The sequence below is a fragment of the Ptychodera flava genome, chromosome 13 (assembly GCF_041260155.1).
Source record: "Ptychodera flava strain L36383 chromosome 13, AS_Pfla_20210202, whole genome shotgun sequence".
In the NCBI taxonomy this organism is placed as follows: Eukaryota; Metazoa; Hemichordata; class Enteropneusta; family Ptychoderidae; genus Ptychodera; species Ptychodera flava.
In genome coordinates this window covers 24,006,872-24,030,232 of record NC_091940.1, presented here as the reverse complement: position 1 = coordinate 24,030,232, position 23,361 = coordinate 24,006,872, and the positions used below count along the sequence as shown (strand labels likewise).

Below are 23,361 nucleotides of genomic sequence, written 5' to 3'. Positions count from 1 at the left end.
GAACATGAGTACAGCAAAGACCGTACGCCGTTTTTAAGGCTACACTTCAACCAAGTGTAAGTTTCAACTACCTTCACGGTCTCTGTCACAGATTATTTAACTTCTCTGAAACGACAGCTGAACACACATACATTCATAGTACAAATTAAACTCGCTCAGCGAACCAACCGCCGGTACTCTCACACACTCAGTCTCACGCAGGAGAGGGCAACTACCAAGCGAACGTACACCGGTTGACATACTTGTAGAAACATCGTTCGCTTCAAAAATTCCTTTACCTTCTGCCACCCATCGTTCGGCCAGTGCGTCGATGCTCGCCCGCTTTTCGCTGCTAATGGTTTTCGCTTCGTCTGAGGCGGGAAACGGGGACACTTCGGTCCCATCGTTGATCATGTTGAGTCAAAACTAAATATGCCCTGAGCTTGTGGTCAAAGGTTAACAGAGAAATCGTCGTTCCACTAGACAAGCGCCCTCTGCTGGTACTAAATTGCAAATTGGCCACAGGCGGAGAAAAAAGAAGCCTATCATCAGTATACGAATCTGTGCGGGCCTACAGCGCCAAAATTCTGGGTCACTGACTTCCAAAACTAACAACAATTGAAGCAATGCTTGATAAAAGCAGCATTAGTACTGGCCACAGGTGCCTGGGTTGCCGGTGTACATGCATAGAGAGAGATGGGCCATCTCTCTCTATGCATGTACACCGGCTATCTAAACGGACTCATGCTCTTGTTTTTTCCTTGCGACTGTGGCTTGAACGGGATATTTTCAATATGAGGAGGATGATTCGCAGCCAAATTTATGATCGACACCGAGAAATGTAGTATCTAGCCAGGGCTGAGATGATTGCCAAGTTGGGGAAATCATCTGGCATAGACTTTGTACACTGTGATAAATCTTTGATTAATCTGTTTGTCAACATTCCACAGTAGAAAATAATATTAATCCCCCCTTTTCGATCCAGGTGAAAGTCCGGGGACAGGGCTCCCCTATTGTATCTATGTGTGTGCGTGGTATCACGAGAAATATGTACGTAATTACACAACCAGGGTCTTGATTTGCGTCATTTGCTTTCAAATCTCATTTGCCTGTGGTCTGGCTTCCTGTACCATTTCCTTTCAAGGTATCTGAAGCTAAACTTGCAGATGTGCCATTCAATGCAAATGTCTTCTGTCATAATTTGTCATCATGATGCGCTGTTACCAGACTAGATACCTCCACCATGGCTTGGTTGGCCTTGATTCAGCGAAATGAAATAGTTGTGGAATGGCGAAATACACCAGTTATGAAAGGAGAAAATAAATAAAATGGTGTCACGTTTGAGAGATTTAGGAATCCGCCAGCAACTTGTTTTCAGGCAGTTGAAATTTCATTCTTTATTATCCGATCATGTCAAGATTTTTAAGCAGGAAAGTCTTTATTCCCTTTGTCGTTTCTGTTGTGTGTTACACTCACTGCCAATGTCTAAGACATCAATAACACTTACACACTAATGTATAAGTACTGTAAAAGTTCGTGGCATGTTAATATTTTGATTCCCGTAGTCAGTACAAGTCAGAACTAAAATTTACCCTGTGATGGCGACATTGTTTCGCTCAACAACTTCAACACTTTTAAAGTATTTGAGAGGCGTTACAATCCGTAGAGAGGAATTATGTGTACTGAAAAGATACAAACAATCCAATCATTTGGGGAAGGTTAAGAGGGGGTGTCCCCTTTCTGACACAGGATTTTTGATGTTACAAATTTTAATGGGGTCCTCGTGTTTGGTTGCCATGTCATTTTGGAGGGTTTTAAAGGTGGGGGTTGTCATGGAGACACAAAATTGAATGAGACACAAAATGACTCCCCAGCACAACCTTGTCAACATAGACAAGTGGACATCGCATTTTGAAATAGTACTATAGACGCTGCAGCTTGAATAAAAAGTTGAGACTTTTTCAGCACCCTTCGTTAATGCTGAGATATTCAAATTTAAATGCAATATTTGTGCATTTATTTGTTGCAGAAGTGCACGGCATTTCTAAAGTTACTAGAAGCTTGAGTAACTCGGATATGTGGGCTCAAATTCATTTTGGAATGCAGCTCCTATTTAGATATTAACAGGCGTATCCGAGAACATGCTTTGAAAGACAAAATAAATCACCAAATAGGTATATTAAGACATTTAAGTAAGTCGATTTGGCGGCAAATGCTTGTCCCCTTCAGCTGTCTATGTATTGTTAAATCATATGTTAAGCTTAAAGCTGTTTGAATTGACAAAGAGGAGTCCAGAAAATTTCAATATTGAGGGCGAATGCAATTGGTCATGATAAGCCTGGTCCATAATTGTAAAAAAAAGAACGATGGAAGACATATAGCGCGCAGACTGAGTAGACTCACGAGGATTGCTGCATTGAGGATTCCAGCATGTTGAAGGGACCAAGGGGGAGAAACCGTGGCAGAGGCACAACAAGGAAATAATACTTCTGAAATGTCAAATTCAAAAACTGTGGTCATGAGAATAAAAGAAGATATGGATTTAATTAAAGTCGAAATTTATAACAATATCTTTTTTTAGTAGAAAAAATATGAACCTGTAAGTTGTAAATTCATTTGCACGGGGATGGCTCTAAATTAGAGTAAAATATATTTAATTGCCGAATAAATTGCTGTTTTGGTTCGTACCTCATAGTGTACTGTTGAGAGTGTCAAGCACAGAATTTGAAACGCCGTTTCTGTAAAAAATATGAACCTGTAAGTTGTAAATTCGTATTTGGTGAATGGTAACGTTTGGGCAAGCGGTCGGGAGGGTCTCTTTTTACCGATTGAGCGTAAAAACGCAAGAAAGCAGCTAAAAGTGTCGTGCGAAATAAATATTTTTGGCCAGATTGATTGAAGGAACCAGAAAAAGAGTGCCAAGCGACTACTACACAGTGTGCACCACGTCGATGTATACAGTTTTTTAGTCCATCATGAAAACACTGAACAAGAACTGTGTTTTATGTCCCCCTCCATCCTAGAGCCAATAGGCGAATACTCGTATTGAGGCCATCGCGCAGGCACGAGACAGAACGTTCCAGCTGCACTGTCAGGTCACAATGGCTGAAGCGGCTGTCGACAGTCCTCGTCGATATAGCGAGGTTTCTAATCGATTGGTATTGGCAAGACCCTCGGGAAAACGAGAGCATATTGTTTAATCTGTCAGCATGGCTTGGTTGCTACCTCAGCCATATCGCCTCGTCTCAGTGTAGTCTCATTGATATCCTGAGCAAGCATTTCGGTCGTTAATGCGATTTTAATGACTAGCTTCTCTGATCTGGCCGAGTTATGAGTAGAACTCAAACTTGGTCTGTGGTGAGTTCAGTTGTAACACTTATAATTACAGACTGTCTGAACATCAACTTTGAATTCAAAGGAATAATCAAATACAAGTTAAATTTTTGCTTATATTAGAATATTTGCTCTCGGTCATTCCAGGTCCCCCTGTTTTGAAGGAAAGGTACCAAGATATGAAAAGCTATGCTTGAAAGTGTCATCCTCCAGTCCGCACGGCTTGGTTAGGTTGGCCAAGTATAGTACCTTTAACCCGAGGGATGGGTCACCCCCCCCCCCCCACCACGTACACGCACCCCTGATTAAGATGAAGTAGCCGCACGCATGTATAGTCGATCATTCTCTTCATACTCATAACCAAGCTGACAACGTTAGAGTTTTACACTAGTTATGCAAATAAAAAAGAAGTCCGAAAATTTGACCAGACTTCCGCAAATTACTCGTTCAAAAATGGTGAAATTGGTTCTGTTTTACCATCGATATTATTGAATGTAATCAGTCACATATCGAAGGATCAGACCACAAGCTTCAGTTTACGTATACAGGGGCACAAAGGCAACATTTATTAGAATTTCTGCAAATGTTACGCTCGCATGCCATATATTCAGTGACAAAACTACAACCACGATCCTCGTCCACGTGTATTCATTTATACATTTTATGCATACTTTCCGCGCACCTAACACTGCAAGTTTCGTTTTGATGGTCTGATAAGGGATGACCTCGGATTTCCATATCACGATATCGCAAAACTGTCAAAACAATGTCATGCATCAGGTGCGATGCAAAACAATAAATACTGCCCCAGGCCAGACTTCGAGATTAAAGAACATTAAAGAAACGTACATCTTGGTATCGACGGAAAAACCAGTTTCTCACAGCCGTGTAGCTTTCAAAGGGAAATAGACAATACAAGGGAAATCCTGCCACGTGAATACAATTTCGAAAAGCTGTCCTCGGCCCTGAGAGAAAGATTCCTTGTATCTGCCCACCTGTGGCGAGACCTGTGAAGGTTGTTTCTCTGTACGTCCGGGGACAATATCACAAAAGTCATAAATCACCTGTCGGCCAGCTAAAGGTGTTCATGCACGGCTGGCGAAAGACACTGTTGCTGTAACTTTTCCGTTGTTCGGCGTCTCATGTTGGAGGTAATATCTATTATTTAGGATGACTCGGTTTAAAAGTGATACAACGCCAAATTGAACGTTAAGAAGAAAGCGAAATAGAACTTTTCCCGGGTATCCCACAATGCATTGCAATAGCTGTATCAAACTCCGTATACACACTCAAAACAACAAAGACATACTGTCTTTATATTGTACAACGGATTGTTATACAAGAACGATACAAATTTGCGATGCGAAAAATGCCTTGTGCAGTTTTTACCCATCAGCGACGAAAATATAAGGAGAAATATTGGAATTTCGTCCGAGGCTTTTCTACATTGTACAGGAAATATAAATCAAATGATGAAAGTAGTGAGAGGTAAAACTGCAGTTCCTGTCATTAAATATGTACTAGTATGAGCGATCTTCGAACGCTTGTCTTACTGTTTATTCACAATCATGTATTTTGAAATTCTTTTAAAGTAGATATTATTATTCGGGTTTGGTTTTCGTTTCATTACAGTTTCCGTTTGTTTGCTTGCTTTTATCATTGTTGTTGTTGTTGTTATTGTTTAGGGGTTTTTACTTATGCGTGGCCTTACTCGTCTACATGCGGACACGTAAGCTGAACACGGAGTAGCCAATTACTCTCGGGCTCACCGACCATTTGACTGTCGCACACGAGAGAAATTAGCTGAGCACACGGCCTCGAATGAAATTTTGCTCGGCTATTTTCTCTCGTGCGCGGCAGTCTTAACTTGAAGCGCTGGAAAACACAGTCCCTGCAACGGATCGTGATGGAAAACGTTCAAACATTAATCTCTCTCAAAGTGATGAAGTGTTTGTAAAAGTTCGCTTCCTACTACAGGAAATAAACATTTAGTTTTAAAACACTCGGTGCGTTTGCTGTATACTTTAGGTTCTAGATATGACGTCACTTGAAACACGAAGCAATAATCTGTCTTCGACTTTACGAATTGTGGTCAGCGTCTTGTATTGACAGTGAAACGTTAGAATTTCAAAGCAAACAATCGATGGTGCACTAGACTTACTTGTCCCGAGTCTGTGGGCGTTGTAATATCATAACAGCGTAATTCGAAGGAATATACTGCAGCAGGCTGTCGCGTTTATGGTGAGGTGATCGCCAAACCCGCTTGGCGAACATGTAACTACCGTACATCTATACCGCGTATACGCCCGAGTAAATTTACGAACGCCAAGCGACCGTACGCATGTACCTTGCTTACAAGAGCACAGCCGTCGCCTGACCGAATTGCAAACGGGGAGAACACAGTTAGCCAGGACTTGGGTGATTTACACTGATTAGCACATTGACACTCAGGGAGATTCAGGGGGAGGGGAATCCCCTGCCCCCTTCAAGTTCCCCCACAGCTACGACCCTGAATTGTCCGCGCAACACTCTCAAACCATTTTTTCCGGTTTAAACAACGACTTACTCATCCTGATAGATTGTAAAATCTACCATAAATGTCGGTGAATGGCAGGTCAAAATTGGACAGGCAGATCAAAACTTGCTAGAAATTAAATCTCCAAATTGCTGCCTTTGCGACAAATAATGACCAGAAGTTAAAGGGGACGTCCGTCAACAGAGTTTACACTGGACTCGTATGTTAAATGTTTGAATATGAAAAATATTCCGTTTGCTCACTTTTAGCAGACGACAGACTACAGAGAGAAAATCATAGTTTCCCAAGGTAACACTATAGTCAACGTAGTTTGACTTTTAGCAGAGAAAAATTGAGCTGAATAAGGTGATGGAAAGTTTTGTTGAAGTGCGTTATTTTGGGATAATCTGAAAGGTCAGACCCTTGTTGGCGTTACGGTATGCTACGTTCATGCAGGTATCGGTAGTTGTAGCCAGCGTCAAATTCCTACACGGCGCCACGTCCAGATGCCGTTTTCCAACCACCGATTGGAGAACAATAAGTTTTGTTACATAAACGTGCATTGCCACTTTGCAAAATACCGTGTAATTACCGACAATATCCCACATATCAACAGTGCAGCCACTGGCAGAGGCCAACAAGCAAAGTTATTATAATTATCAACGGCACCGGTACACCGGGTTATTGTTCTTTAACTGCTCCACTAATGAGTCTGAAAACAACTCAATTGTCTGAGCAGGCGTAATACCATAGGGTATTGCAGGCATTATTCGTCTGGAAGTTATGAATATGATCAATAAATGTCATAAACTTTTTTTTTCATTACAAATCTTACCTACGTGTGAGTCTATTGCTTTACCATCTCTCTGTGTTGTATTTCAAAGAAAACAACGTATTTTACCTTATAAGCTACTAACGAGTTATTTGGTCAGGGCAATTTCCCCACGTTGGTGATCGGCAGAACAAAATCTCCCAATTCTAATTACTTGTTCGACCATGTAGATTTAGACCACCTTATTTTCATCACATGGTGTTTCGCTAGACTACGTTCTCGCATACCCAATAATGTTGAAAATTCAAGTTCTAAGTTCATTGATAATCGGGGTTAGCAGATACAGTATTATGTACACTTTTGAAAGTTTGAAATAAAACTAGCTTGGCCATTCTCTGTAAGGAGATTGTATGTAAACTTTCAGTTTCTTTATTTCATCCATCGATTCATATACTATTACTATATTACTATTCTGGTTCATCTATTTTCGTTCAAATTATTTTGCCAGCCTGTCCACCGAATCACTCAAAAGATTCACAAAGTCAAAGTTAAGTGCCGACTGCTCCCATCATTTTCAAGTTCAATCAAAACGCTCACCGAGAATAACAGAAGCGGTACAACTGCATGAAACCACAGACAATGAGTTGTCTATGATGAAACGCCGTCTTCAATTTTTTTTTGCAGCGGCAGCAAATTTGCCTGAATGCACCTCGGGGATAGATATTCGGACTCTCAGATTTTAACAATTCTTTACTGATCTACCATGTTGTTGGACTCATTTTAAAGCTTTTGGAGAAAGAACAATATCACCGTCTTAGTTTTTTCATAATTTATTTTCTCCCTCAGAGTTAACACAGGAATGGCGGCCACATTGAATTTAAAAATCTGTAAATGTTAAATAATTTGTTTCTCTAGTACAAAACTTTGCACGGTGACCTCTGACTTCTGTTCTCGCTTCGGTAAGAGAATAGTTGATTTTTTTCATTGACGAAAGTTTGAGCAAATAAGAGTTTTAAGTCTTTCACTTTCGAGGCACTTAACACTTTAATTCATGAAGCAATATTCGTTAATATATCATTGACAAGTAAGGCCGAGCTGGCGCACTGGCCGTGCAAAAGAATCGGACTAGGTGCACAATAGTAACACTCCTCTGGTGCTATCCTTATCGACCACAGCACGTACCTACGTTACCATGATGACTCAAGTAAGATTCTGTGGATTCCCGCGAGTTTAGACCAGTTGCAGCACCAGTGCATGCGACGACCAGACATTGCGCTCTTGCCCATTTCTGAGCAAGCTCCGAAGAAAGTGAGATACTCATGCATAGTGTATTGGTAAAAATTAACAGAAGTATTACTTTATTTCCTGTTCAAAGAAGAGGTTCTCAAGCATCGATCTGGCATCGGGCCAATTCAACGGCAGTGTAATTTTTAGAATTATTTCGACACCTACTGTGATGCTAGCAACCGAACAAGTGATAATGAATCACAGAAGCTCGTCGAACGTGAATTATTTTATGGTCATGAAGAAATTTGCCCGTCAGTAACCTTTAAGGTTGGATCTTCATGAAAGACAGCGAAATCAACAGAACTACGCATAAATACGATATCTACGTGGGTTATAACGCTTTACAGTCCTGGTGTTTGTAGCAATTTATCACCACCCTGTGTCTTCATTCACCTGTACGCAGATAATAATGGACTATAGATCATAATTATAAATAAGAGAAATCGAGATTAAATCGCTCTGAAACCATATATGTCCACGTCCGCTTTCCTTCAATAGCCAACAATGTGAGTGTATTATCATGACAATAGATTTCTACCTATTGTTATTCACTTTTCCACCGAGCCGCTGAACACTTCACAGAACGCTTCCAGTGTGAACTTCCGGTTTGGCGGAATTTCGCGATCGCCAGCCGCCTATTGGGGCGCCGGTCACGCATCCTGACTCTAGCGCTCGGCCTGGAGATTCCGCCTTTCCAGGCAAGCCTCGTGGTCAATAATCCGTGAAAACAACAGTCATTCTCCGCGTGGTCGACATCAAAAAGGAAAATGACACCCGATGGAGAACTTCATTCAGTTCAGTAACTAGACGTGCAAACAAGGACAAGATCATCAGCGCACAGACGGTAAGTTTCTTAGATGCATGTATTTAGTTGAAAGTTGTAGTATTTTAATATGGAATTGGGTTTCATTCCATTGAATAATTTGAACTATAGAGGCAAATAATGATATAGGCCTATCTGACTAGATTTCTGACATAATAATGTTGTCGTTTTTTGATAATAATTTTCCGTACTAAAATGTTAATTTTCGAAGATGTTTGCAAAGCTCACTTTGCTATCGCTAACAATCATTTTACCGGCCGGGTAGTTAGGTGTATGTCTGAATCATTTCATAAATTTAAGAGAAACGCTGATTTACTCGCTTTCGGACGAAATAGCTCTCTCTCTCTCTCTCTCTCTCTCTCTCTCTCTCTCTCTCTCTCTCTCTCTCTCTCTCTCTCTCTCTCTCTCTCTGAAAAAATGACAAAACAAGAATAAGTGAATGACTGATATCTTACAAAACGTTCAAAGAGATTAATCTAATCTAATCGTAATATTTCGGGTATTCTTGAAATAACCGATGAGCAAATCGACTCTTAATGTTATATTTACGTAGAGTCAATCATAACGATAATGCTAATCACAATAGTTTGAACTGTCATCGAGAATCGAGTAAACATTCAAAAATAATGTCTCCGCTAGCAATACAAGCCATCAGGATTTGAAGAAATGTGGGAATTTGTGATTGATGAAGTATTTGCGGCTGATTTGCAGATTTCTGAAGGACAAAAGTTTAAATTCATGTTTTTTCCCTACAATGACCTTACGAGCATAATCGAGCAGTCTTTGGTAGATCTCCTTGACTTCACACTGCAGTGATCAAACAGCCGCGAAAAGCCTGAAAAACTGACCACAGTACAGTAGAATAACTCTCTGTAAACTAATACCGCTGTGAAAAAAACCCGAAGGTCACCTTATCTAGAACTAGCAACCATGACAATATTTGTTCAGTCACAGAGCAACAATGAAATCGTACTTGCACCTGACCGCCTACGTCACCAAAATATTTGTGGGAGGAAAAACACAGAAGGCTGGTTAATGTTTGATCGGCGAAAGTGTGTAGGAAAGATTTTTCCCATCAGATGTTGAGCAGAGCGTCATTGTAAATTCAAATTTACCTTGATTAGTCGAATATGAAAGAAGAGGAAATATTAACCATTATTCAGATTGTTTCGGCTAAAGTATACTTGATTAACTATTTAAATTTATGCATTTTTCTTCATTGGAACACAGGAAAAGGGGGAAAACTGCTAGGTGTTGCCATCAGATCGGTTATTAATTTCACAGACAGCGAGCAACAATGTGGTGTTTGGTTCGGAGACCCGACGCCGTAGTGGAGGAAGTGGTCGTTGCGCCAAAAGCGATCGGCCAAAAATGTCTGGATGAGGTAAGGGATGAAATATCTTCAGCGAAACAAACGTGTCCGTAGTATGAGCTGGATTTGTTGATTTTTTGTCACGGTCAACTGGAAAGCATGTGCATGAATTGTGATGTATTTGTAAATGTACCCTGAACAGATGACAAAGTGCTCGTGAGTCAACACATGCAAACACGGGATGACTTCAAAGGTTATTAAGACAGTGGCCTGTAGTATATTTCTTGGCAGCACGTTCATGAACGGTATCGCGTTACGTTACTTATGTCTTTCCGTTTGTACGTGAATGTGCACTTGTAATGGATCAAGTTCAATTTCGTTAAAACATTTTTCGCCATTGAAAAATGATATGCAGAAAGAAAAACAGATCGAAACTGTGTATGTAAACATGTACACACATATGTATGTATGTATGTATGTATGTATGTATGTATGTATGTATGTATGTATGTATGTATGTATGTATGTATGTATGTATGTACATGCAAGTACTATGTGCGTGATTTCTACACACACCAGGTAAGTGTTCTCGTGCGTTTATTTGTTTACCTAACCCTAGAGCGGTATTTTGATCAGGTCATTCTATACTCTCCTATAACAGAGTTGAGGCTTTTCAAGTGTATACGGTCCATTGGCGCTTCTCTTAACAGTCAGTGAATGAGTCAGACTGTTGTCCGTGTGCTAACAATAGACTGTGTTCTAAGAATTTCACCTTAACTCAAGCGCGGATGCATTCTGAAGAAAACAATCCCGCGTGAATTATGCTGGCAGATCTATCGATCCCTTTCGAAAGCTGCTTCAATTTCAGTCAACTCTGTGCTGATGTCGCATAAACAGAGTTGCGGTTTTAAAAGTGTACCCTCATCATTATGGAATTTCCTGTAGACGTCAAAGGCATCGTGTCAGAGCCAGACTTAATTGGAAGTGATTGCCTACCTAGGGAATACCGAAAACATTATCAACATTTATTTTTGTGCCACGGTTCTTTTCTCTTCCACACTTTAAAGTCTTAAGAGACAAAGGACGGCGGCGGGTAATCACGCTTGTGTCGAAGAATACACTTGCCGACACTTGCCCCGTCAGACTTTGCCACACTCGTTACCTTCAGTGATTGTCACCAGTGAAGAAAACATCAGAACGAAATGAACAACACAGCAAGAAATTAACCGATCCCCCTTCTGGTCCAACGCGAATAACTCTGTCCCATTGAAATTAATTAGCTAGGATCAATAATAGTCGAAATTGTTCAACCGTTCCGTATGGGAACTCTGTGTAATTACGATAAATACGTATTTTTTTCGCGTTTGGAAAGTTGCCAATTCAAGGGCCCGCATTATTTTACACGTAAAACTTCTTTGTGTGTTCGAAATGAGTCACTCTCCACTGTCTGGCTTTGTTTGTCCTCTCAGACAAGCCATCACAATTACAGACCCATGACTGTGAAGACGTACAGTCAGTGAGTCTCATACAGTTACACTAAATCAGATCACACTTTACAGAGCACAGTACGTTCACGGATCGGAGGCGTTCAAGAATGCCCGCTCTATGATCGGATTGAGCTTTACGAAGCAAACTTTATTCATTACCGGATAAACATATTCGCTGGAATTGAAAAGCAGAGGCATGCCATACATGGGCAATACGACTCCGATAGTGATGGAAAGGGGACCCATCAGGGATAGTGTGTCTAAAGCATTTGGTTTTTGCCCCGTTAATAGTCTTAATAGAGGGAATCCCTGCATCACTTGTGACAAGGTCGTGATATCAAGACAATCTTCAATAATAATGTTGACCCATCCAGCTAGATGCATTTGTTTATATGCCACTGTAGGTTAAAATTGCAGTAAAATCTTTCTATTGAATGCGCTAGAAATGTCCTTAACAGAATCACAAAGATATCTCCTTCAATGATACTATCGGGTAAAATCCTGGTCAACTTGTAACTTTCGGATTGTAAAGCTATCCATACTGCAGGGTGTTGCACTGTTCATAGAAAGTATCCGTCGGTAAAGCTTTCTCTGCAATTTCCCCGCCTCTGCAAATGATGTCAACTCCAACGCATGGCAGGTAATCAAACACCAGGCGGCGTGAATATGAAATAGTTCGTAGTAAACTGAGTAAACTGTGTAGCTTTATCGTGCGCGTTCGGTTTCACGCACGTTGCAACAGTTTGTCAAAGGCTTTCGTCGCGACAGGATTGAACACGCGGTCTCGTCACATTTGTGAACTACTCTCAATATAATGCACAATTTGAATGTTTTCCACATGGTAAATTCGACAGGTATACAATAATCAATTTTTCGATGTAACGTGACTTTAACATTTTATATGCCTGATTGGCGATATCATGTAAAACTATCAAGATTTTATGTGTGCTTATGCAGCAAGCCCGTTGAAACCTGTTGAACAGCTCATGAGTTACGACACATGTTTGGAATGCATGGATGGATAAACAGCCTAACGGGAAAAAAACAATATTTGCATGATCAAGGAGGGGATGGATTAAATAAAGTGAATCGAATTTTTCGCAGCAAAAGGCATTTTTTTCGGTTTTTCATGTATGTCAAACCTTACTATGATTTGCTTTTTGCGTTTTTTTTCTATGATCTGTTAGATATTTGTAACCAATTTGATTCAAAAAACACGTCAAAACGCATTCACAGACAGACGATATCTTCTCTTGGTACTTGCAGGTATGCCAAAGACTCGGAATCATCGAGACTGACTATTTCGGATTACGGTACACCGGCAAGAAGGGCGAAAGGCTGTGGCTGAATCTGAGAAATTCAATCCGTGATCAAGTTCCCAATTTCCCGCCATACCGAATGGAATTGAGGGTCAAATTTTTCGTCAACCCACGTCATATTCTACAAAAGGAAACCAGGTAAATAACACTCTGCTCAGTACATAAGTTTGTCATTCTGAAAGAGAAATCCTACAAATTTCTGATTTAGTTTTATATTTGTTTTTGTACTTTATTCTTTATTTGCTTGTTTGCTTAGTTGTGTGAGGATAAAGGCATCATTTGAAGATTCTTCTAAAAACCAATCTGTTAATCGATTCTCTTATTTCTTTTTACCAACGCTCAGGAGATTCTCTTCTAATCACTGCGATATTTGATTCTGTTTTTGTTTCAGGCGGCAATTTTATCTCCAGTTGAAATCTGAACTCCTCGAGGGAAACTTTGATTTGAATCGACGTCAGATTATAATTCTATCCGCGTTGATCGCGCAAGTCGAGTTCGGTGACCACACAGACGGCCAGATTAGGTTAGATATCTTCCTTTGTATGTATGTATGTATGTATGTATGTATGTATGTATGTATGTATGTATGTATGTATGTATGTATGTATGTATGTATGTATGTATGTATGTATGTATGTATGTATGTATGTATGTATGTATGTATGTATGTGTCTATCTTTAAATCTATAAATGTCATATGAGTTTACCTCTCTGTATCTCTTCGAATCATATATGAATTAATTGAATTCAATAAGACTAGCTCTATGCGCTTCTAAGCGCATTGTATCTGTAGACTGCGTGCGTTGTTTCACCTTCCTTTATAAAATGGCTTGTAAATTTTCCATAACCACCCATTTCAAGGAAATTTATCTGCCCTAGGCAAGCATTTTGAACAAAACAAGATATAAGTACACAGCGTCAAAGCCTTTGATTTGGTACAGAGGGCACCCTAACGTGGTGAGGGTTCGTTGTTCGGAATGACTTACACATGGAAACAACGCGAGCAACGTCTCCTTAAAATTGACATTTGTCTTTTCTATGAAAAATGTGGTGGCGCTATTGTTTGAAACTATTGAAACCTTAGATATCAAAACATGCTCATATTTATGTCATTTGACATTTCAGGTATCCTGCCTATGCCCCTGACTGGACTTGTGAACTAAACCAGGCCGTGGCTGCCTATCACGATAGACTACAGGGTGAGTCCCTTTTTCTGTAACATCCACCATCTCCCTCTTAATTCTACCCGCTACTATCAACCACGCGCGGCCCCCCCCCCCCCCCCCCGGCAGATGGTGGTTAAGCATAGCATGTAGGATAAGGATAAGGATATTTTATTTCCCAATAGAACAGAAAAGAAAAAGAAAAATACAGACACATTAAGGATTAGTAAATTGGGTAGGGACTAGAAAATAGTATCATACTAATCGAGTCCAGCCCCCTACCATTCACAATTGCTGAATCTATCATTTTGCCATAGGGCGTCATGTTGAACATTGTGACCTATCCTCGATATTTGAAATAAATTCTATGTCAATGTAAGTACATAAATTATAAAACTTTGTCGTAGAAAATATACATGAAAGAGAAGAAAACCTGTCAGATAAACAAGAGATGACGTTTCAGGTCTCTTTTAACTTTTGACTTAGATCTCAAAGATCTTATACTTTCTGGGATTTGGTTCCAGAGTGTAACACCAGAGTATTTCATTGAACACTGTCCTATATTAGTGGTATATTTAGGGATGAGAAGATTTCCCTTGTCTTTCGACCGAGTAGGATACAGATGTTGAATGCTTAAAAAGTAACAAGGAATGTCTGAAGGAAAATTCCCACTTATATTATCATAAACAAAAAGTACAGTTTGATAGGTATATTGCTTAAAGACATCAAGAATTTCCAACTCATGAAACAATGGTTGTGTATGCTCAAATCTGTTGGAGTTTGTAAGAGTACGTACTATTCGTTTTTGGGTAAGATATATAGGCTTAAGGTAAGTTGCGTACGTATTCCCCCATACTTCTAACGAATAAGAGATATGTGGTAAAATGAAACAATTATAAAGTAGTAACAATGTTGGTTGGGGGACAATGTGCTTAATTTTATATAATATACCTGCCTTAGAACTTATTATTTTGTTAACTTTATTTGTATGTTCTTTCCAGGTAAGTTTATTATCTAGGTCAACCCCAATGTATTGAGTGCTTTGAACTTCATAAATCTGTTCCCCTTTAATACTGATTATGCCTTGGCATTGTACTAATCTATTTTTACCCCGGAATATTACATACTCAGTCTTTTTTGTATTTATTGTTAATTTGTTATTATTACACCAGTCAACTACATGCTGTAACTTTTCATTAACATAATGTAAATTTATGACTTCACTTGAGTCAAAAGAATGAAATAAACTAGTATCATCAGCAAATAGGCGACTATCAAAGAAATCTGTACAGTTTGCCAGGTCATTGACATAAATGAGAAAAAGAGTGGGTCCCAGTACAGACCCCTGTGGGACTCCACAGGTAATTGGAAGTTCTTGAGACTGAACCCCATTTACACATACAAGTTGTTTCCTATCGGAGAGGTAGTTTTTAAAAAGATCCAAGGCAACCCCACGTATTCCATATGCATATAATTTGTCGATTAAGATACTATGATTAACGGTATCAAAAGCTTTTTTCAAGTCTAAAAATATCCCAATAACTGTTCTTCCTCTGTCAATTTCATCACTTAACTTCTGAACCAAATCTACAATTGCAAGTTTTGTGCTAAATTTTTCTCTGAACCCATATTGATGGTGATACAACAAAGAAAAGCTATTTAAGTAAGAGGTGATCTGCTTATTTATTATTTTCTCAAATACTTTGCTGAACTGTGGTAATACAGAAATTGGGCGATAATTTCCAGGGTCTGTGGGCGCCCCTTTTTTATAGATAGGGGTGACTTTTGCAATTTTTAGTTGATTTGGAAAAACTCCCAAGGAAAAAGATAAATTAATTATATAACATAGTGGCCTTGAGATATACTCTTTAGCCCAAACTATTAATTTCGGGCTGATGTTATCGAAGCCAACAGCCTTCTTTTCATCTAGCCCATTTAACGTATCAATAACGTCTTCGTTAGTTACACCATGGAGAAAAAAAGAATTCTTTTGTGCATTCTCTAAGTGTGCACTATTATTACTAATGTCATTAATTTCACTTGCAAGGTTTTCTCCCACTGAGACAAAAAAGTTGTTAAATTCGTTAATTATGGCATGTTGATCAGAAACTTTCGTCAAAAGCCCGCTATTAGGTGATGTAACCTCCAAATACTTTGGTAAGCCCATTTTCTTTTTGCCCCTGCCTAATATATCATTAACAATCTCCCATGTTTTATTCATATTTTCACAGTGATGTGAAAATTGATCAAAGTAAAACCTTTGCTTTGCCTTTTTAAGTATATTTGTGAGAATATTACGGTGTCTTCGATATTTTGCAAAAACCTCAGGATTGTAATTACTTTTAATGACTTTAGAAAATAATCTATGCTTTCGTCTAATTGATTTTTTAATTCCGTTGGTTATCCAAGGTTTTGGTACCCTTGTCCTAAGATTATTGGTTTTAGTAATGAGGGGAGCATGTTTATTACATACACTTAGAAATGTTTTGGAGAAATACTCATATGCAGCATTTACTTCATTACTATTGTAAACTCCAGACCAGTTGGTTACACGAAGTTCGTGTTGAAACTTCTGAACATTCAGCCTTGAGTAATCTCTGAATGTGATTTGATCTGTCGACTTGAAATGATTTTCAAGCTGTTCAAAGATTCCAAAAATGGCCAAATGGTCCGAGATATCTACCTCTATGGACCCAGAAGTAACTAAACATGAGTGTACATTGGTATACAAATGATCCAGAAGTGTACTAGAAGTGTCTGTTACACGTGTAGGAACAGTGATAAGTTGTTTGAAATTGTAACAATAAAGACAATTTTTAAGATTACTGCTTTCATTATTGTGTTCGTTGAAAGCGTTAATGTTAAAGTCACCAATCAGGATACAATCGGTATTTTTGCGACAAATGTTTTCAAGGAGTGATTCTAGACTTTCAGTAAACTCAGTAACATTTGTTTGCGGCTGTCTGTAAATTATGCCAATTGTAAGCATTTTATTCCTTCCTAAGTCGACTTCCAACCATAATGACTCGGAATGACATAAGTGGAAGTTTTCAAAATCAATAACAGTGTAACTCAGGGACGAGTGTATATAAGCACCAACTCCGCCGCCCCTATGTTTTGTACGACACTTGGTAACAAGTGTATAATCTTTTAACTGAAAGAGGTCATTGTGGTCGACTTGCCATACTTCTGACATGGTTATAATTTTAAATTTACTCTCAACCAAAATTTCATAAAAAAGCTGTACCTCTTCAAAGTTTTTACTGAGAGAGCGGGCATTACTGTGGGATATTGAAAAAACCGAATCATGTTTGGTAGCGATCAAATCACTGAATTCCTGGGAGGAATAAGATTTGCAGTTTTCAAGTGTTTCGTCTTGATGACAATATCTCATAGAAGTTTCATAAACTCATTACAAGGAGGTAAAACATCAAATAGTTAACAGGATCAGACGATTTTTTGTAAGTCCTCTTCTGTATTAATGAAAATCGATGGTGATCCATGTTGTTTACGTACATAGATTCGCCCGTTATAAGTCCATAAAAATTTGTACTTGACAGTTTTACGTCTCACATTTACTTAGCCCATCAGACTCCGTCGCTTGCTAGTGAGATTTTCGTTGATATATATATGCTTCCTTCCTGTGTATCCTAAGTTGTCAGTCATCATATTTCTTATCTTCTTTCGATTATTGTATATTTTATCACGTGCCTTCCTGCTGTTAAATTTGATAATAATGGGTCTATCTTCTCTTTCCAGATCCCCAATCCTATGTGAGATTTCGATATCCTTCTCGCTTATATCAGTGTCAATTACCTTTAGGACTTTCAGGGCGATGTGATTAGTATTTTCATTTGGCATCTGAGGTATTCCTTGTATTTCTAAGTTCACCAATCTGCTATATTGATTGTGTTCATCCATTTCCTTTTCCATCTTACTCATTCTTTTCATCAGATCTTCATTTATCTTTTTCAGCTCTCTGTTTTCTTCTTCAATCTCATTCATTCGATCCCGGTTTCTTCAAAAGTTGCGTTGAGATACTCTAGTGATGTTGTTATTGTCTTCTGAGACTCTTTAATTTCGCGGACGGTCTCCAGCAGATTTGGTAGGCAACCAAGTTGCGTTTTGATCATTTGAAGTTGCTGCGATGTAGAATCAGGCGTGTCGTTATTCAAATCTTCACGTGGTGCACCTGGTGATATTGCCACCTTTTGTTTGCCTTTGCATTTTCTGCACAAAGGAACGTCATCTTGGTTGATGCTTACATTCTTTGTTCCACCACAGTCGTTGCATTTCGGCATGGTTCAAAAATGTGCAAGGTATGGTAATTAGCAGCGGTACAATGGACAGTTGAATAAGATTTTCTGCAAACCAGTCAGAACGTGCTCAGAGGAATAGCAAAGTGAAAACGTCCAATTTCAATGGATATACGAGGAAGAACGGCTAAGAAACTTCCCTACATCAGTCCAGGAGTCTTCAAACACTTGCTAGCAAAGTTTCGGCACAAACTGGAGAAAATTTAACGTAAAATTTGCTGTTTCTTGCGGACATGATGCAACGGCGATGCAACCCACGCCATAGCGCCACTGCAATATGTTGGTGACGGGTAGCATGACACTTTCCCCGGACGACACCAGATACTCACCGTGTTAAACCTTATCAATTACCATAACCCAAAACTGGTAGGTAGTAAATGTCCCGGGGTAACTGAATGAAAATCACATTGGCATTGACTCTTAATCAACAGGTGGTTTCATAATGATTTCAAGATTATATCGGGTTTGTTGGTGACGTTCATCGGGTTTTTTTCCGCAGTCCAGTAATCATAATCAAAAGGTTTCCCTTGCGCGCTTAAACATTGACAATATCTCTGACGCTTGAATCGAGTTTTTCTTACGATTGTAGATACAGTCATATTTATAGTACATGTTACATACATTGGTCAAAGAGGGGAGATGGCAAAGTAGCAAGACATTGTTGACATCGTTGACAGCATTTCTACCAAAACTATCTACCCACAGGTTTTGATACAGTCGGCTTTCTTACGATGTTTTAAATATGCTCAAAGACGTTACCAATTTAACTCAATCTCGCTCGAACAATATCACGATGACAATCTTTACTTTTCACTTGCCCGATATTTGAAGTGATAAGAAAAATACGCAAGATATATATTACAGCAATGTGGAGAACACCTTGAAATTTTGTCCAGTGCAAAGTTTAAAATTCCTTCCCAGAAAAAAATCATCTCGGAAGCATAATCCGATCATACATTTGTGAATTTCAGTTCTGTCAAGGTTAATAGCATTTGTCAGGGATGGTCAGATAAAATGGCATGAGGTGTATTGTCCTGACCACCAAACCTGCCTTTCCATGCAGTTGTCCAGACCAGTGAATTATCGTGTATCGATATCCCACAGGATGTTTGCATTGCTAGCAAATAGAATGCAAAAAAACATGGAATTTAGGGGCGGGGCGTTAGATCTATAGTGGGTGGTCAAAGTGGTGAAATAAAATGCTGCAGAAAAATTATTAACAGCTAGTTGCTGTTTCGATTCACATTAAAAAAAGTCGGGTGGAAAACAGGGTGGGAATTTTGGAAAAAAAGTATGCATGTAATGAAAGTTAAAAAAAGAATTTTGGATGTGTGTTTTGAAAATGCTCTACACAAGATCCGGCCAATGAAGGTGCCCTTAGAAAACACGCCTCTATAACACCATCAACTTTGACCCTTAGGTATGGATGCAGACACGGCGACGTTAAACTTTCTGCTGGAGATGAATCAACTGGAGAAATACGGCATGGAAACTCACGCGGCTTGGTCATGTGACACCGACAGGGAACCAGTGGAGATAGGCATAAAAGAGAACACGGTGAAAATCTTCGACAGAAATCGAAAAATCGTCATACACAGGTGTGTGATATGCATTCTAGTACCCATGACTGCACGTGACAACCTTCAGTGTAAGATAAGGACCGAATACGAGTGCGTTTTATTGAGTGTAAATAGATTTTACCGTAAATGTCAAGGCCGCTAGCTTAGACATTAGGCAGTACGGCCAGGCTTTACCTACCAGAAGTTTAAGGTTTTCACGTTGCCGTCTTATTTGTCAGTTTTCAAGAGGAGTACCCTCTTGAGATTTTCATCATTTGATTGGCTGTCAAATTAATACAAGGGAAAGCGCCAGAGAGATTGTAAAACTTGGTTTACAATTATTGTACCGGGGCAATGTTCCTGCCCTAGTTGCTTCCTGCTATACACTCTCACAGGAGTATTGGAAAGTATTTAAGGTGTTTAGAGGATACAACATGTGAAATCCTGTGTCTTTATGTAAAGGCCCTAGCGCTTTGTGATCGCAAGCAGCGCCGATGTCGCTTGATAAAAACCCAAAATGGAGTGTCGTTATTGGTTAATTTCCGCTTGGTTGTTTTAATTGAAGAAGTTGGAAATGAAAATTCGTGTTACTTTTTTCCTGATGGTTCACTCAACAGATTTGCAGTTAGTTATAAATGCGATGTTGGAAATTCGTAAGGGAATGGAATTTGTCTTTGATATAGATTATGGATTATCTAGTGCTGCTACCGACAATTATTTCAGCCTACAACGTGATCACTGCAATCCATAGTAGATATTGATTTAGAGATGTGTCATCGGAATTGGGGTGACGGGTCTGTCTCTAAACTGCCCTGTTTATCTATTTCTACTACATCCTGAGCTCCTATTTTAAGCCTACCATATCTCCTTATCGATTGCAGTTACGACTTCGACGACATAAAACAGACCAAGTGCCAGGGGAAACACTTCGCCGTGGTGGTTGCCACGGAAACGGCTACGTCAGCGGGGCAGAAGACCACACGGAAGAAATGCTTCCAAATGCAGAGCAAAACCGCCGCCATGGCCGTCCACCGGTCCCTGACTGAGATGCGAGTCTTCCATAGACGCACAACGGTTGACAAGTGGATTAAACAATCCGGTACGTTCACGGTGATGAAACTTCACAGGATATGATTGATTGATTGATTGATTGATTGATAGATCGTCAGATTTTCGACGACAGCCTACTTGAACTTAGCCGTGCATTTCTACGAATTCTGGGTTCAAGGACTCAAACTATAGACCGTGAGTAGGTTCTAAACTTGTCTGACTGTGAAGCGTCAATACTTTGTATACTTTCCATATTTATAAATTCAGCAGACAAGGCCCCTCAATTCTCAATAACGCACTAAAGTAGAAAAGCGTTATACCAAATTATTTTACTGTAGCTCAATCCCTGGAGGCACAGTTTTGCATTAACATCATATACCATTGTTTGTCTGAAGTGTTTTGGTACCAGTCTTTCCTTCCCTTTTTTCAGACACGTGCATATAAATAAGCATAACTATACGACCTCGCTTTCAACAGGCAGGGAAGAAAATTTGCTGTCATTCAAACGTTTGAGAATCGCTTTGACTTGTGAGATATATAACTTTGCGAAGGTCCTCCGAGTACCTGTAAAATTGCCGTATCCATCAGTGATCATGGTCGGGCTAGCTAGCTATGACATTTATGTCAACTCACATCCAGAAAACATTGGTCAGATAATTAGTGATAGTGCCAAAACTGCAACTTTACGACTTTTCAGTCCTTACCTTTCATGCTTCCCATCGTTCACAGAGGCTTGGTATCAGCATGCGCAGTGACCTCTGTTCTGTATTCGTATTTAGATTGCACGCTTTTTTTTCTTGATCCCACGCAGGATATCACGGGAATTTCTTGGAAAGCGTCGCGTCGCTGTTTCGCCCACGATCTTCATCGCTGACCGGGGCCAAACATTTCAGGTATGACGTCATCCGTACTCAAAATGAGGTCATCGACAAGATCAAACGTGAACTGGGCATTGATACTGCCGACAGTACTTCGGAGTCACAATCGAGAGGCACTGGTAATTTGAGGTAAAGATCATCTACAATGTTTAAAATATTTTTGCTTGTCTTTAATTTAAAGGCATACAACACAACAACAACAACAACGTTGACAGCGACAACGACGAAGACGATGATGATGGTAATGATGATGATACGTATGATGATAATGATTATGATAATTATGATGATTCTGATGATGATTATGATAAACACCTTGAGCTATATCACAAGTTATCTTCATTTCATATTTCACAGACAAAGGCGTTCATCGGACAGCTTCAGGGCAGGATTCCACGAACCTACTAGGCGACAACTTCGTCAAATGCGTCTCAGGCAAAGCGAAACAAGTATTTCCGAAATCAACGGAAACGGCGATCTTCAGTACAGGGGGAGAAGCATGTCCGCTGGCAATCTCCTTCAAACTTTTGAAAACGAAGGTGAACTAAACTATTCGTCGCATGAGGTCGCTGTCCGAAAGTGGACCTCGACAGGAGACTTGCTGGATTGCGATGTCGACTTCGTGAACTACACACCGCCGACCGATCGGCAAAATAAGAAATCTACGAGCTTTGTACTCCGCAGAAAGCTCCAGGACATTGAAGAATCACTGACCTGTAAAATTTGCATGGACGCGAGAATGAACACAGCTTTCTGTCCGTGTGGTCACATGGTCTGCTGTCGGCAGTGCGCAAGTCAGTGCTCCGAGTGCCCGGTCTGTAGAACAGAGATCCGTTGGCTTCAAACCATATTTATGCAGTGAATTTTACCCATAAACATTGAACCAACGTATACCTCATTGATAGCCTTCGTATTCGAAGACTTTCTGTTAACTTGCTCATAACATTATTGATATTCAAGGTCACCTTATGAGGACACAGGGTAATGCGTCTTTTTAACTTTGCTAAAAAATTATGCCTTTATATCTAAAAATTCAATTATACCATATCACTCATTAGAATATATCATAAGACGAGTTGTGTTCTTAATTTTCAACTTTGTTCCCTGACATGTTGATATCCTCTTAGATTGTGCAACTTTTGCTCTCAGGGATAATGTATCATATTTCAAGTTCGACTAATTCACTGTTGGTGGACTTGAATTTGTCGTTTTTTACGGAATTAAAATGACATTTTTCATTAAAATAACCATGTGTTCGTAGTTTTTATTGGTATTATTTTGTAAAGTATTCTCACAAATGGTGTTTCGAGTGAGTTGAATGGCCGCGTCACGTCGCGGATTGAACCTGGAATATATCTGTTCTGCTTATTAGTCTTCGAAAAGATTGAGAATTAAGGAAGATTTAATTTAATTACAACAAAATTAACATGAGTGCCTCTACCATAAACCATATGCATGAATAATAGCAAGGAGAAATCACTTATTTTATTTTATTCTTGTCAACGGCGCCTGACGGCTGGCACTTACGGAAAAGTTGATTAGTAAAAAAATGGCAAAAAAACCCAACA

General features: G+C 39.5%; 2 protein-coding genes across 3 annotated transcripts in view; one reads left to right on the top strand and one right to left on the bottom strand.

Moving 5' to 3' along the window:
• The window catches only part of LOC139147935 (amine oxidase [flavin-containing] B-like), a 77,580-nt gene extending 55,930 nt beyond the window's left edge, over positions 1-21,650 (bottom strand). Inside the window, exon 1 of one of the 2 annotated variants that reach the window (XM_070719168.1) lies at positions 21,620-21,650. In XM_070719168.1, the coding sequence (XP_070575269.1) occupies positions 21,620-21,635 (16 nt within the window). In that variant the 5' untranslated portion in view covers positions 21,636-21,650. Of the gene's footprint in view, positions 1-278; positions 444-21,619 lie in introns of those variants that run through there. The other variant, XM_070719167.1, reaches the window with a different exon arrangement.
• Positions 8,457-23,033, top strand: LOC139147936 (E3 ubiquitin-protein ligase MYLIP-like). Its single transcript, XM_070719169.1, has 9 exons — positions 8,457-8,730; positions 9,940-10,093; positions 12,775-12,965; positions 13,219-13,350; positions 13,953-14,026; positions 19,727-19,904; positions 20,747-20,964; positions 21,727-21,922; positions 22,151-23,033. The coding sequence occupies exons 2-9, from the start codon at positions 10,007-10,009 to the stop codon at positions 22,653-22,655; spliced, it is 1,581 nt and encodes a 526-aa protein (XP_070575270.1). The 5' UTR covers positions 8,457-8,730; positions 9,940-10,006; the 3' UTR covers positions 22,656-23,033.
• Positions 23,034-23,361: the final 328 nt, after the last annotated feature.